Source organism: Artemia sp. Qi Xiang Cuo, chromosome 6, assembly GCF_049724085.1.
Source record: "Artemia sp. Qi Xiang Cuo chromosome 6, ASM4972408v1, whole genome shotgun sequence".
Classification (NCBI taxonomy): Eukaryota; Metazoa; Arthropoda; class Branchiopoda; order Anostraca; family Artemiidae; genus Artemia; species Artemia sp. Qi Xiang Cuo.
Genome location: NC_142799.1, coordinates 69,802,383 through 69,817,801, shown reverse-complemented (window position 1 = coordinate 69,817,801; position 15,419 = coordinate 69,802,383). Strand labels below are relative to the sequence as shown.

The 15,419-nt window shown below is 35.6% G+C and overlaps 1 protein-coding gene across 3 annotated transcripts in view; it reads left to right on the top strand.

Annotated features, from left to right (window-relative positions):
- The window catches only part of RhoBTB (Rho-related BTB domain containing), a 182,699-nt gene that overhangs the window by 69,712 nt on the left and 97,568 nt on the right, over positions 1 to 15,419 (top strand). For all 3 annotated transcript variants that reach the window (XM_089091189.1, XM_089091190.1, XM_089091191.1), the window contains exon 5: positions 6,051 to 6,258. In XM_089091189.1, coding sequence (XP_088947315.1) covers positions 6,051 to 6,258 — 208 coding nt within the window. The remainder of the gene's footprint in view (positions 1 to 6,050; positions 6,259 to 15,419) is intronic.

The following is a 15,419-nucleotide window of genomic DNA, read 5'->3' as shown; positions in this document are numbered from 1 at the left end:
ATGTTTTAGAGGAGATTGCAGCTAAAAAGGGTATGGGAGGGGGACTTGTTGCACTCCAGCCTTTTTTTCAACATTCCTTCAACATGTCCTGAAAGTTTAAACTTCATAACCTCAGGTTTATACCCTCATATGTGCTCGACACATTGCAGATATGTCGTCTTGTAAAACTGGATGCACAAAGTACCTCTTGATTTAGTTGAAGATACTCCTAAACATTTTCCGAACGATGTGACGGCTGATACCATCAGCCATTGTAGATATTGCTGGTATTTCCTTTTCACAAATAATAAAGGAAAAAAAAATTTCTTTGATTGTATTAGGCATTTTATTGACATTTTCCTAAGGTTTGACCTTAGGTTCCCTGATTTTTTTTTATTTGTAGGATCAAACATGCCCTCTTTTCCTGATAAAAAAAACACCCTCCGAAAAATACCCCTTGCGGTTGGCTGGTATCCAATCGCTTTTGACTCATAAAAAAGACTAGAACCTCCTGAGGATTATAAAACAATTTCTACCTCCACCCTCCTCTCGTCTCTCCCTCAGCTCAATGAGAGCTGAGATGTTTTGGCATTGAAATACACCCTTTGAGGTATCTCCCTCTCTCCCTAGCTACAAAACAATCAGAGAATCTCATTGCAGAAATGTAAGCACCTTTTTAAGTTTTGTAATTTGTCCATTGCTTACAGACAGTGTTTGTTGTTGGGAAACATACGGACATTTTTCGCGTGGGAGTTTTCTGAAAGGAGGGAAGAGAGTTTCTGGAGGATTTTCAATGAGAAGAAAATTTTTCACGGAGGGGGGGGAGGGACAAGACTTACACATAAATTTCTCTTTTCTACTTTCCTTAGCACTTCTCAACTAAACTAAAAAAAATAAAAGAACTCAAATAAAATATTCAAATTAGGAAAACCATATATTCCGCGAGGGGCTATTTTCTAGGGGAGAGTTTTTCCATGGGAGAGGGGGGATAAACGCCTAGACCCGTAGACAGTGACAGGGCGAAGGGAACCCCCATTAACAGACATAAAAAAGGAGAAATAAATCTGGCTTTAAGAGTTTGTGACGTCCGATTTTCCGTGATCTTGTGACAAAAAATAGCTTTTTTATTAGATTCTAACTTGTGTTTACCCAATTTAAGTACGGTGGTTGACTTGCATGAGAGTTCAGTTATACGAGGATTCAGTTGCACGGTGGTTCAATTTCACGATGGTTAAGTTTCACGGTGGTTCAGTTGCATGGTGGTTCAGTTGTACGTTGGTCCAGTTGCTCGGTGGTTCACTTGCACGGGGGGCTCAGCTGCAGGGGGACTCAGTTACACGAGGGTTTAGTTAAATGGGGTTGAGTTGCACGAAGGCTCAGTTAAATGGTGTTCAGTAGCGCGAGGGTTCAGTTGCACGGTGGTTCAGTTGCAATGGAACCATCTCCCAATATTCTATTACCACTCGCTCGATACGATCACCTCTGTGGAAAAAAGGGGAAAAAGTAGACACTTCAGTGATACCCATGCAACAAATTTATTTTCCCTGCTGTGCAAGGTGGGGGAGGGGCTGTGATTCTCCAATCTTTGAGAGATTTTTGAAAGTCGTGATCCTAGTGGTGTCCTTTTCATTTAAATCTACCGCCATTTTTGTTAAGCTTTAAGCTCTTTTTCAAAATGCCCGAAAATTTGTTTTTGCTTTATCTGAATCACCTTTAAACGAGAACTTTTTTCTCACTAGGCAGTTTTTATTTTTCAAAACGCATTTTTGGACTTTGGTTAGGGTGGGCTGTTATTCGCCTTTGCAGCCATGATAAACTGCTCCATTACGACGAAACGTGTTTCTTGGACCGGACATTTATTGAAAATAAGTTCTGATTTAATACAGTTTCCTCTGCTATAAATCAAAGCCACTATTATCTGGAACTCATAGTCTTCTGACTGTGACATCCTAGCTTTTGAGGGATAGAAATTAATTACCTCTAGAGAAAGTTCTATAGGAGAGAAAGCCATTAAAGAACAGGGTGTGACTTTTGGCTGGCTTATGTAGGATATCCATGTCCTGGGCTTCAGTGTTTCTCAGTCAATTTTCAATAAGATCCCGGGGGAGGGGGGGCTGGATTTATTTGTTATGATATTTGAGAAGTTGTATATTTTGATTTGAGTTTTATCTTTTCAGTTGACAATATTCTGATTTTGGGCAGCACTTACTCAGGAAACTTTTTGGAGGAAGGTTTTTTTCGGGGGTCTTACGATTTCCTAAATAATCCACGATTCATCACGAGCCAAAATCAGCAGATTGTGTCATATGTGTGAATTTGGGCTGGGGGGAGTTAAATGCGACGAGAGTCAAGGTTATCTCCCTCAGTCAAACAAACTTGAAATCTTTATATGACTCATATGTAATCAAAGTGTAATGTGTAATGCTGTAACTTAATGTGCTTTGATTTTAGACTTCTATTGCATTTTTAAGCCTCGGATTTGTAATCAACAAGGTCAGAAACACTGAAATTTGATTTTGGAACACTGTTTTTAAAATTTGCATTTAGTGTGTTTTCATATACCACATTCATACTGGGATCTTAATGATTTTTGAGGATAAACATTTTATCATTTAGGCCTATCCCTATATATTCCCTGAATAAACATGAGCCAAAAAGGGTACAATATTTAAATTTGTGAAATTTGGATGGACATGGATTTTTGAGAGGACAAGGCCAAAGGGTCCGTATTTTTGGTGGAAATAAAACTCGCTGTGGTTGAAATTAGAATAATCATACAATGATCTTAAGATTTATAATTATTAATAAGAATAGCACAAAAGACGAGTAAAATCTAATGGAAACTGTCCGACTAAAGGTGTAACTAATGACGCTGCATTTAACTCAAAATTGTGAATTATGTGGTTTTTATTTTCATTAAATAGCTACGCTATCCTGTTAAGTATTTATACTGCTACTGCTACTATTAATTTACTGCAGGACAAACCGCCTGAGGCTAACGCAGCTGCATACATTCTTATTCCATCCTTATCTATTCAAATATTCCCTCTTTACCCCCCCCCCCGCCTCCGCGCGTAGCATTGCCAATTTCCTTTGACCTTCCTTGTGGCCTCTTCCCAGCCTATCCAATTTCTCGGTCTCGTTCTTAAGCGAATATGCAACCAAGTAATTTAACCTCTGTTGCGCATATACTTCGAATATAAAAGAACCTTCCCCTAGGGTGTGTTGGGGGGGGGGGCAAACACACCCAAATTTAATAGTTTTCTTGAGGATATTCCTATTGTCATGTTTCTCCCAAACAGTTCGGGGTAACGAACTGTAAGCAAGGAGTGACTCGGCTTAATAGTAACCTAAACTCTTTAAAACTGAATGTTTATATCAATACATACATCAAAAGAATCAGCTTATTATGCTGATTCCAAATATATAAGATTCATCTAAAACTTGAGGAATCTTGATGAAAATCACACCATCAGATCCATTGTACCCGAGAACCCTAATGTAGAAGTTTCAAGCTCCTATATACAAACATCTGGAATTTGCTATTTTTGCCCCAAGACAGATCACGGATGCGTGCTTATTTGTTGTTTTTTTTTCATTCGAACATAAATTAAAAGTTCTAGCGCCCTTTTTATTTAACAAAAAAGATTGGAGGGCAACTAACCCCCCTCCCACTCCTATTTATTTCCCAAAGTTATCTGATAAAAAATTTGAGATAGCCATTTTGTTCAGTAAAGATCAAATAACTGTGTCTTTAGGGGGAAAATGACTCCCCACAGTCCGTGGAGAGCGGCCTGTAAATTATGAGATCTGCCCATTGTTTAAGTATAGTATTTGTTACTGGGAAGTATACGAACATCTTTTTTTTGGGAGGGGGGGGATTTGTGCTTGGGATAAATTTCCCCTGGGAGAATCTTCCTTGGGGAGGAAAATTTTCAGGGAGGGGGGGGGGCTATTTTCCGCGTGTTTTGATTTCCGGAAAAATTTATACGGAAGGGGGCATTTCTGGAGTGATCGAGAAACCGAAAGATTAAAGTCTTTTTCAAATAAAAGTATGCCAAAGATAATTTTTCAGGCTGAATTGTCCGCAAGAAATTTTTGTACTTTAGTTTGGATGAAATTTTCACAGAGGAGTTTCTCCTGAGGGGGGTGGGTGCTATATTTCATGGAGGCTGAGGCAGATTTACCTGCATTATTTGAAAAATGAAGAGAAATTAAATAAAAAAAACATGTTTTTTTAACTGAAAGTAAGAAGCAACATTAAAACTCAAAACAAACAGAAATTATTCCAAATATGAAGGGTTGCCCCCTCCTCAATACCTTGCTCTTTACGCTAAGGTTTGACTGTTTATTCCAATCAGAGACCGTTTAAGTTTTTTAAAAAGTGCTGACAGCTTTACCGTAAATCTCTGTTCGTTTTGAGTTTTAATGTTGCTCCTTACTTTCAATTAAAAAAACATGTTTCTTTTATTTAATACAGGTAAGGCTGTACCATATTAAAATGGGATTGTTGCTTGAAACTCGCATAAAAAAAGTGCAGTCAAGATTATGGTTATTTAATGGAGCAAAACTTGATTATTTATTAATAACCAAGCACGTCGTTGGCAAAAACATGGGTATGTGACTGGAATAAGATTATTGAACCTTTTACTGCCGTATGTATTGTCAGTGAGGGTTTTTTGGCAATGATGGCCGTTTTTTCGTGAAGAAACCTGATTACCAAAAAATTGTCGTGATAGTAGTTTCGTTTGTCATAGTTCCTACAGTACTGTACCATCGTAGTTTGTTTTTCGCCGTAAGGCATTTTTAGCGTAAAAAAGTGCTAATTACAACATCATATTCATTCCCAAATTTGGGCCAAAGCCAGTTGGTTTCTTTAACGTTTTTTTTTACTTTCTGGAGGTTGGGTTTAATAGCAAAAAACTTGATATTGAAACTACATTCAAAGCTTATGCATCCTGTTGGTGTCTCTAACGCTTTTTTTTTTTTTTTTACTTGCTGGAGGTTGGGTTTAATAGCGAAAAACCTGATAATGAAACCACATTCAAGCCTTGTGAAGCTTACCGTATTTTCCTATGAAGGATAGCTTGGCTTGAAACCCCGACTATTGGCGTACAGAGGAAAAAAGGAAGAAAATCTTGAAAAAAAAGAGTCTATGGCTAGTTGGAAGAAAAGAGATAACTACGTGAAAATTCCGCCTGTATCAAACAAGGTGTCAGTTTTAGCACAGATTATCTATTAGGTTTGACAATAATCTGTGGTTTTAGATAGTTATATTGCGCCATGGAGCGTCAACTTTTTCTTATTGTTTTCTTTTTCTTATTGTCTTCAGGAGGAAAAAAATAGAACTACTTAAATAAAGGATATACAATTGCTACAGTTGCCGACAAAAGCCATGGATGTAGAATTTAAAATAATAGGGCTACTCCTCTGAACAACCACACAGAAGTAACACAATAAAGAAGTGAACTTTTTTTTGCTAGAAATGCAAACTTTTATTTAAGAATCAGGCATGTAGCGTACGTTGGAGAGGGGTGCCAACCATTGCCCATCTGGAATGTTGTCAATTTTACGATTATCCTCGTACTTCCTAATTGTTTTGCATAATTATACATTTTTTGCAATTTTGACGAGTTCGCTCCTCCTTGAAATATTCTCCCAACCCACGAAGTTAATTTCTGCATACTTGGATGAAATACAAATTCATTACTTCGCTTAGGCTATATTGGCTATTTTGTCCCAAAATTCCAACAATATCTAATCTGGTGGTAATAAAGACTAAATTTGAACATTTGGATCCAGCTTGGGAAAATCTTAGCAAGTAGACTATTTGAATTTAAACTAGTATGTCTAGTTGGGACAGAATTCTGCTTTCTTTATTGAACGCTAGATGGCGAACGAGTAATCGAAAACTTGATGCCATCGGCAATTTTCCTTTTCAAAAATAGCACCGATTTCTACTCTTATAAATTTTCCCTACTCCTGTACTATATACTAAAACGAAGTCAGATTGTGCAGTCGTAACTTGTAGTTTTGACAGATACATAATTTAAATATATTTTATCTTTTAGACCTACAAGAGAATGTGACCTTGTGATGCCTGATCAAGCCAGGTTAATCGCCAGCGATATTGGACTTCCCTACTATGAAACGAGCGTTATGACCTATTATGGAGTAAATGAACTCTTTGAGAATGCAATAAGAGCTGCCCTCTGTTCAAGACGACAGCATAGGTTTTGGATGGCAAATTTGAAACGGGTCCAGAGACCTATATTGCAGGTGAGAAAAGGTCTTCTTACATTGCTAAAAGCGGCAGAATTTAAAATTTTGAAAATTTGGAATGGGAACAATTTCAAAAGACAGTCGTGTATAAGCTAATGAGTGGTCGAAATTTTCCCAAATAAATCTGTTTTTTCTAGAATCAAAGCTGTAGCAAGGAAGAATTAGGGGACAAGATGAATTTTATTATTACTAGTATATTTTTTTTTACTCTGGTCTACTATTTTTACTTGGATTTTGCCAACAATGCATCATCATTAGTAAAACTAGGACTATACTAGATAGGACTAAGCCTTCCTAATTCTTTTCTACTCTGGTCTAATATTTTTACTAGGATATTATAAACAATAAATCATCATTAGTAAAACTAGAACTATACTAGATGGGACTAAGCCATCCTAATATGAAAAAGCAAAAACCGTTTTCTTTCACAGAACAGAACTTAAAAAAACTATTGTCTCTTATGTTGCTCAACAAAGACTTTGGCAAAGACACAATTTTTTAGTTCATAGTGGACAATCCATTTGTATGCTATTACTAATATTTTTACTAGGATATTATAAACAATAAATCATCATTAGTAAAACTAGAACTATACTAGATGGGACTAAGCCATCCTAATATGAAAAAGCAAAAACCGTTTTCTTTCACAGAACAGAACTTAAAAAAAACTATTGTCTCTTATGTTGCTCAACAAAGACTTTGGCAAAGACACAATTTTTTAGTTCATAGTGGACAATCCATTTGTATGCTATTACTAATAACAAGCCATTACAGCATCGAGCTGCCTGATTTATTGCAGCACCAACCCGCCTGAGGCCAACACAGCTGCGCATGCTCCTATTCCACTCCAATCTGTTCAAAGCTTCACTTTTTATCCCCCCCTCCCTATTTACATGTTCTGGTTTACTATAAATCCTTTCCTGTGACTTCTTCCGGACAAACTTTTTTTTGTTTGGTCCAAATGCATGGCTTGTTTGGCCAGATCTTTCCCCCTTGGTGGCCACGGATGAGTCACCTATGATTTTATACTATCCAAATTATTCCTTGTGTATTAGTTTGTAATTATTATTGGTGGCCCTCTGCTAAAATCTTTATTACTCCTAACAAAAATTAAAGATATTATAAATTAAGTATTTGAAAATTTAGGATTAATAAATAGACACTCAAAATTCATATTCAGACAATCTAAACAAGTTCGGGCGATCAATAAGTATTTTTTTATTCGTAAATTTTTACTAATGTTAGTTATGTAAATAACAGTTTTTAAGTATTTTCTTAGAATAGTTCGTGTTTGGCGTGTTTGGTAATAATTATAATTTAATGTGAATTATTAATTAAATAGAGTTATCATTAACGCATGGGAAATAAAATAGAAAATAAAACTTGCAGCGCTTTAGCTTCTTATTTAAAATTTTTCTAACATACATGGTCGGACTTACTTGTTTTCGTAAAAGGAGTTTTGCACCAATCAACTAGTATGGGAGCCGCCAGGGAGGGGCAGGGGGGGGGGGGGTGGCTTTATTCTCAGACACAAAATGACATTAAAAATACGTATCAAAGGAGGAAATGAGAAATACTCCATTGAAGCTTTTGTAAAAACAAAACTCGTGGGTAGTAATTGTCCTCGGGAGGGAAAGTTTTCTGGCGACATTCTTGTTTCTTACGTGCGAAATTTTAAGATATTCTCTCAGATGTAACGTACTTATTGATATTCAGAGTGCTGAATATGAGGAATTTTCTAGAAACAGACTTTTTGTGTTCATTTAATTTTTCTTATTTGTCTCCTAAAAATAGTGTATCGAACACAATTGTAACTGCATTTGGCTGACCACTCAAATGCACATCATCTTGATGATAAAAAAAGAAGCTTTCGAGTAATTACAGTTTTGAACAATTATAGTTGGTGCTTGTAAGAAAAATAATGGAAAATAGGACATTAGTTTTTTAATCTTGTGCTTTGGGAGATGGCTATAAATTTAACAAAATAGTGGACAAAGGAGGAATGAAATGTAATTATATTAACAGAAAAAGTAAAAACAACGATTTTTGATGATGAGCGCTGATCTAATGGGCAATTGTTATTTAAAAAATAGTGGTTGTAATTCTATAATTTAAGGTTTTGGGAGTGGTTCAATAAATAAATCAAACTAGCAAAATTAGGAAAATGAAATGAAAATTACAGTAATGACATGGAAAGCAAAAACTATAACAACTCGAGTGGTGAGTGCCAACCTGAAACAAGCCGAAAAGAACCGGTTTCTGAGTCATTAAAGTTTTGAGTAATTGCAGTTACTAGAAAAAAAAACACACACACAAAAAAAACTTGAAAATAATGCATGGGGCGTTTTTTGGCTTCTAGAGAGTGGGCAATACTACTACTACTACTACTACTTGTAACAACTTACTGCAGCACTAAGCCACCTAAAACACAGCTGCGCATCTTCCTCCTCCACCCCAATCTATTCAAAGCTTTACTCTTTTCCCCCTCCCATGAAGTCTCGATTACCTTTAGATACATGCTTATGGCCTCTTCCGGCCGCTTTCAGGGATAACCTGCTTCTCGTTTAAACCTAGATGGATGGCTAGAAAGAACAGTCTTTGGAAATCTGTTATCCTTCATCCGCAAAACGAGCCCTAGTCATCTCAACCTTTCTATCATTATAGCCCTAGAAAGCGGGATTGAACGACAATTTTCGTACAGCCTACTGTTTGAAATACGGTCAGTCAGCCGGGTACCCAGAACATTCCGTAGGCAGTTTCTCTGGAAAACATCTAGCAGATCTTTCATTATAGTCCTAGAAAATGGGATAGAACTATATTTTCCGTAAAGCTTGTTGATGGACATATCTTGTGGTGAGTCAAGCGGGTACCTAAACTATCCGTCGACAATTCATCTGGGAAAAAAAAAATTAATAGATCCTTCTCTGCTTTTCGAATCATTCAGGTTTGGCCACGGTCATTACCTTCATGCATGGAAGTATTATGCTACAAGGGGGAGCCAGGCCACAGTAGGCAACATAGCTAGGAAGAGGCTATTCAGCCGAAAAAAAAAATATCCTGTTGTCAATAGCAATACAATACATACTAGACAATTACAAATATATAAGAAAATATATCAAACGCTGCGATAAGAACTAGAATATGAGATCAGTCTGTATGAGGAGACATGGTCTGAATGACACCCCGTTCCTTTTCCCAGGAAAATAAAATTATGGCCTAAAAATACGCTCTCTGTGTCTTATCAATCAGCAATTCTATATTCTACAAAGCAGACTCTATAATGATCCTTGTCTTCTATATACAGTAGGATGTATACATTAAAATCAGGTTTATAATCCTGGCAACTTCTTCAAAACTATCTTAATAAAATCTTACAAAAAAGAGCCAGGTTTTACAAACCTGAGGCCAAAGGATAACAATTGGTCATAAAATATTTAACGATCGTGTAAGAAATAACTTCTTATTTATTAGGCAGGCCATAGTAGACAACATAACTAGGAAGAGGCTATTCAGCCGAACAAAAAAAAGTAAAAAACAGACAATATTTTGAAGATTAACCACTCATCAAAATCCAGTGCAACACTGTATCGTTTACTAAGGCTGTAATTCCCTTGAGGGAGCCACTCCATTAGGTCACGCTGCATCGCTGTTTGCAGTCACGGTTCTGATTGGACAAGCTTGTGAAAGGTCCACCCTGACGGCCACTATTAGGCCGCGCAAGCAGGGTCTCCCTTTTAGGGATAGGGATGGAGGAAGGTGCTTATGACAGATATATCTAAGTAGCAAAAATAGAAAATTGAATTCAGAAGTATAGAAATTATAGGGAAAGTAAAACCATGAGACTTCCGGTGGCGGGTGTTGACCCGAAGCAGGCTGTAAAAACAGGTTTTGAGTAATTTTAATTTGAAATGAGGAACAGAATTTGTGAGTATAGAAAACAGCCAAAATTTTACACGTATATTTTGGGTAAAGAGTGTGAAATAGTAAACGCCAAAAACTATTGAAAATAGACACAAAATGTTAGAAATTGAAAAAAAAATAGTAGCAACATTGATATTCCTGGGTGGGGGTAAGATAGAAAAAACTCTAATGAAGTGTATTCTAAACCGCAATATTTTGGCTTAACTAATTCATAGAACAGGACCGACAACCATGTATTGTTCATCTGCCTTGAGACGTATTTTTCCGTGCTATTTCTTTTGATTTTAGGCGGTTGTACTAACAACAATTTCTTTTGATTTTAGGCGGTTGTACTAACAAATGCACCAAACGTCAAAAAAAAAAAAAAAAAAAAAAAAAAAAGTTAGGTAATTCAAATAGCAAAAAATGAAAACGTATTCGTTTCTTTCTCAACCCCCCCACCCCCCTTTGAGCATTCTATTACCTTCTTTAAAAATAATTCAAATCGCGAAAACAAGTTTTATTTGCAATAACGTCCAGGATACATTCAGTTAGCTACTGTAAAACTGTTATGTTTCATTTGGTTTGTTTATCCTAGAATCTAAATCTCAACAAATTATATTTTCTGTTGCCAATTCAATAGAATAAACTCTTTGTCGATTATACTGAAGTTCCTTAAAATAGTTTCTTGCAAATAGATAAAATAGACCCTTGGAACAAGCTCTTTATATATCTCTTGCTGAAGGAGTCCCCCTCTTCCTTTCCGCAATACTGTTTCAATTTTCCCTGGAAATATTGAACCTAAGTTTACATTACCTTGACAGGAAAGTGCTATAAAAGCCTTCCCGTCTCCTCTGTAATTGTTTTAAGTAAGATATACAAAGTGCTGCACTTATTTGTTTTTAGAAACTTTCCTATTCTAGATGTAAAACGACTGGTTGTATAACAAAAAGGGTTTGTTCCAAGAAGATGCAAGGACAACTAACCCCTCTGCATTGAAAGCTTATTAGTCAGGTGTCTTAATAACGTTTTACCTTGTTTAGCGCTTCTCCCAAAGAGTATGATGTGCAAAGTGCTGCACTTATTTGTTTTTGGAAACTTCCCTAGTCTAGATGTAAAATCACTGGTTGTATAACAAAAAGGGTTTGTTCCAAGAAGATGCAAGGACAACTAACCCCTCTGCATTGAAAGCTTATTAGTGAGGTGTCTTAATAACGTGTTACCTTGTTTAGTGCTTCTTCCAAAGAGTATGATGTGCAAAGTGCTGCACTTATTTGTTTTTGGAAACTTCCCTAGTCTAGATGTAAAATCACTGGTTGTATAACAAAAAAGGTTTGTTCAAAGAAGATGCAAGGACAACTAACCCCTCTGGATTGAAAGTTTACTAGTGAGGTGTCTTAATAACGTTTTACCTTGTTTAGCGCTTCTCCCAAAGAGTATGATGTGCAAAGTGCTGCACTTATTTGCTTTTGGAAACTTCCCTAGTCTAGATGTAAAATCACTGGTTGTAGAACAAAAAGGGTTTGTTCAAAGAATATGCAAGGACAACTAACCCCTCTGCATTGAAAGCTTATTAGTGAGGTGTCTTAATAACGTGTTACCTTGTTTAGCGCTTCTTCCAAAGAGTATGATGTGCAAAGTGCTGCACTTATTTGTTTTTGGAAACTTCCCTAGTCTAGATGTAAAATCACTGGTTGTATAACAAAAAGGGTTTGTTCAAAGAAGATGCAAGGACAACTAACCCCTCTGGATTGAAAGTTTACTAGTGAGGTGTCTTAATAACGTTTTACCTTGTTTAGCGCTTCTCCCAAAGAGTATGATGTGCAAAGTGCTGCACTTATTTGTTTTTGGAAACTTCCCTAGTCTAGATGTAAAATCACTGGTTGTATAACAAAAAGGGTTTGTTCAAAGAAGATGCAAAGACAACTAACCCCTCTGCATTAAAAGCTTATTAAAGAGGTGTCTTAAATAACGTTTTACCTTGTTTAGCGCTTCTCCCAAAGAATATGATGTACAAAGTGCTGCACTTATTTTATTTTTTTTTGAAACTTGCCTAGTCTAGATGTAAAACCACTGGTTATACAACATAAAGTGGCTATTCAAAGCGGGTGGAAGAACAATTAACCCCTCTGCATTAAAAGGATATTGAAGAGGTGTGTGAAATAACCGTTTTGCCTTGTTAAACGCTTCACCCAAAGAGTATGATGTACAACGTGCTGCACTTATTTGTTTTTGGAAACTATCTCTATCTTGATGTAAAACCTCTGGCTGACTGTACAACAAAAGTGATTTGCTCAAAGCAGCATTTGTTATGAGCAAGGACAATTTGAGCCCTCTAAATTTTAAGGATATTGCAGATATCTTTGAAGTAACGTTTTAACTTATTCGTCGTTTCACCCAAAGATTCTTATATTTAAAGTTGGATCAATGTAATATCTATTCAAAGTAGGACCTTACAAAGTAGGATCTATTCCAAGCAGCATTTCTTATGCCCAAAGAAAACTGACCCCTCTCCATTGCAAGGATACTAAAGCGGTTCTGAAATAACGTTTCAACCCAAAAAGTGTGCGAAGCTGATATCCTTTTAGATATCCTTTTCAGTAAATCCTATTAGAGTAGGGAAGGGAATGTGTGCAGTGCAATTGTCCACAAAAACAGAATTTTGCTTTTCTTTTTGCCATCTAATTCAGGCAGCATTGGGGAAAATACCTCATTATTCACCCATGCCCTTTTATTTGGCGTGTATTCAACAGCCAGAGACTTTATTCATTTAAAAATCCAAGATTTTTTGCTTAACGACTAACGAAGGGCTTTAACTTGGTTGATCCTGTCATATTAGTTGCTAATAAAATTGTAACCTTTTCTATACTTTGTTTGACACCATGACATTTTTCATCTTTAAATTAATGGTTTTTTTCAGGGAGTTTTTTTTATATTTTTTTTTTTTTTTTTTTTTTTGGGTGATAGTGCTTCAAGATATTCCTTAAAGAACTCTTCCACTCATCACAAGAACTGCTGTCCATACACGATCTCTCACCGCAAACTTTCTAAAGCGTAATATTGTGTCTCTTTTTGAAATTCTCGAGCCAACCTCGCTTGAAAATACTTGCTTAAAAATTATAAGCGTCCTAGAGGTTTGGCGAAGTGTTCAGCCTTTTCTCTAATGGTTGAGCCCTCAAACTTCGAGATACAGAGGTAAACTTCAACTTATGGAGGTAAAGTGATAATTAAAAGACAAGTAGAACAATAGGGAAGTTTTTGTTTATATAAGACAGTGGAATGCAACTTTAAATGAATATTTTGACCCCATATCCAAGGGCCGGCCTCAGCAAAACAAATGAAGAAGAAACGAATTAAAAAAAAACTGACATTAAAATACTATTATTAAAACTAAAATATTCTCAAAATTAAATTCGACTTATCTACTGAATTTCCGATTACAGAAGTAATTTTCGGATCACTTCGACTTACAGAGGTAAAATATAACCGCATAATTATTTCGGGTTATGCATGTTTTTTTTCGTCGACTTAAGTTTTTCCAAGGGAATTGAAAATAATTCGAGATATCGAGGATTTTGACTTATCGAGGTTCGTCTTATCGAGATTCGACTGTATTTAATGTGTATACAATATGTTCTAGAACTGTGAGAAGTTAAGGCTTAGGAGAAATTCCTAAGATACGAGTGACTGGTACATCTATTGAATGCTTTTGTTTGATATCACTTTCAGAGGTTGATAGAGAAACAGGGTCCCTTAAGTACTGCCATTTCTCACCTATAGTCCAATCATTAAATAGCTCGGATGATTAAAATTGGTCCCGTTTGTGCTTCTTTCCCTAAACTTTGCTTGAGTAAACCATAGGTCCCCAGATTGTGTTATCTATAGTCCGTCTGGGACTTCGGAAAATCTCTTCTGGGAATCGAAAATTTTTAATCAGCGTCAAATGGTCATATAAATAGTGTTTACACTATTTCAATAGATATTTCTTGACTTTTAAGTATGTTTTAATTTAAAATTATGTTTGAATTTGTAGATATATTTGAATTAGGGACCTTTTGGCAGAACTATCCGTGAACAGACGGTTTTATTATTTAATGTCCACCAATTTTTTCTCTCTTTTTTTTTCCTCTCGGGTCGAAAGGGAAAGACGACGAAAAACATTATTTTGTGACTAAATGAAAAAAATTGATTTGAAATGAAAATGAGATGACATGAATGAAATGACAAAAATGGCAAAAATGACATGACAATGACAAAAATGACATGACAAAAATGAAATGAAATGACAAAAATTGATTTTTGTTGTTGTTTTTTCAAAGAAACTCAACTTGAAAATTTTGTTTTAAGCGACACACTCTTATTGCTTCCCAAGTATGTCTACAAAAAGTTACGACTACTGTTATCGTGGAGCATAACTCTTTTTACCCTTTAGGGGTAAAACTGAAATATTATGGATAGATAAGATTTTACTGCAAAAGCCTGTGGGCCATAGCAACACAGCATAGAAAAAAAAGACCGACAAGCAAAACACGACTAAGTAGGCTAATATATATATATATATATATATATATATATATATATATATATATATATATATATATATATATATATATATATATATATATATATATATATATATATATATATATATATATATATATATATATATATATATATATATATATATATATATATATATATATATATATATATATATAAATCACAACAAGGTAAAGATTTTTTTTCCGACAAAACAACCATGATAAATTTTAACGCCTACACACCTTTACAAATTATCCCTCTAGTATAATTCCCTATGTTTAGCCTCTATACGAATGAACATGCACAACTCTTTAATAGCACACGCATTCATCTCACGCATCCGCTCAATTAACTAACACTCACTCCCAGATACTCTTTGCAAGATATTCATTCCGCAACTCAGACAGCTCTTCGCATTCGCATACAAATGAAAGAGACTCTCATTCACACATCGGGCAAAAGTAGGGGCGGGCTGCCAACCTGAATTTTCCCCAAAATTTTCTTCTTTCTCCTAAATCCGAACTATCCCACCTGACCAATAATAAATTCTTCAAATCCCTTTTATAATAAATGTATATAACATCTGTAAGAGACGTTCCTCTTTAGTAATAATAACCATAATAAAATCTCAAGACATAATAGAATCCCAAGCATAATAACAATACAACCCTAAGAAATTCCATTATGAAATTGTACCCTCCAAAACTTTATCCTTT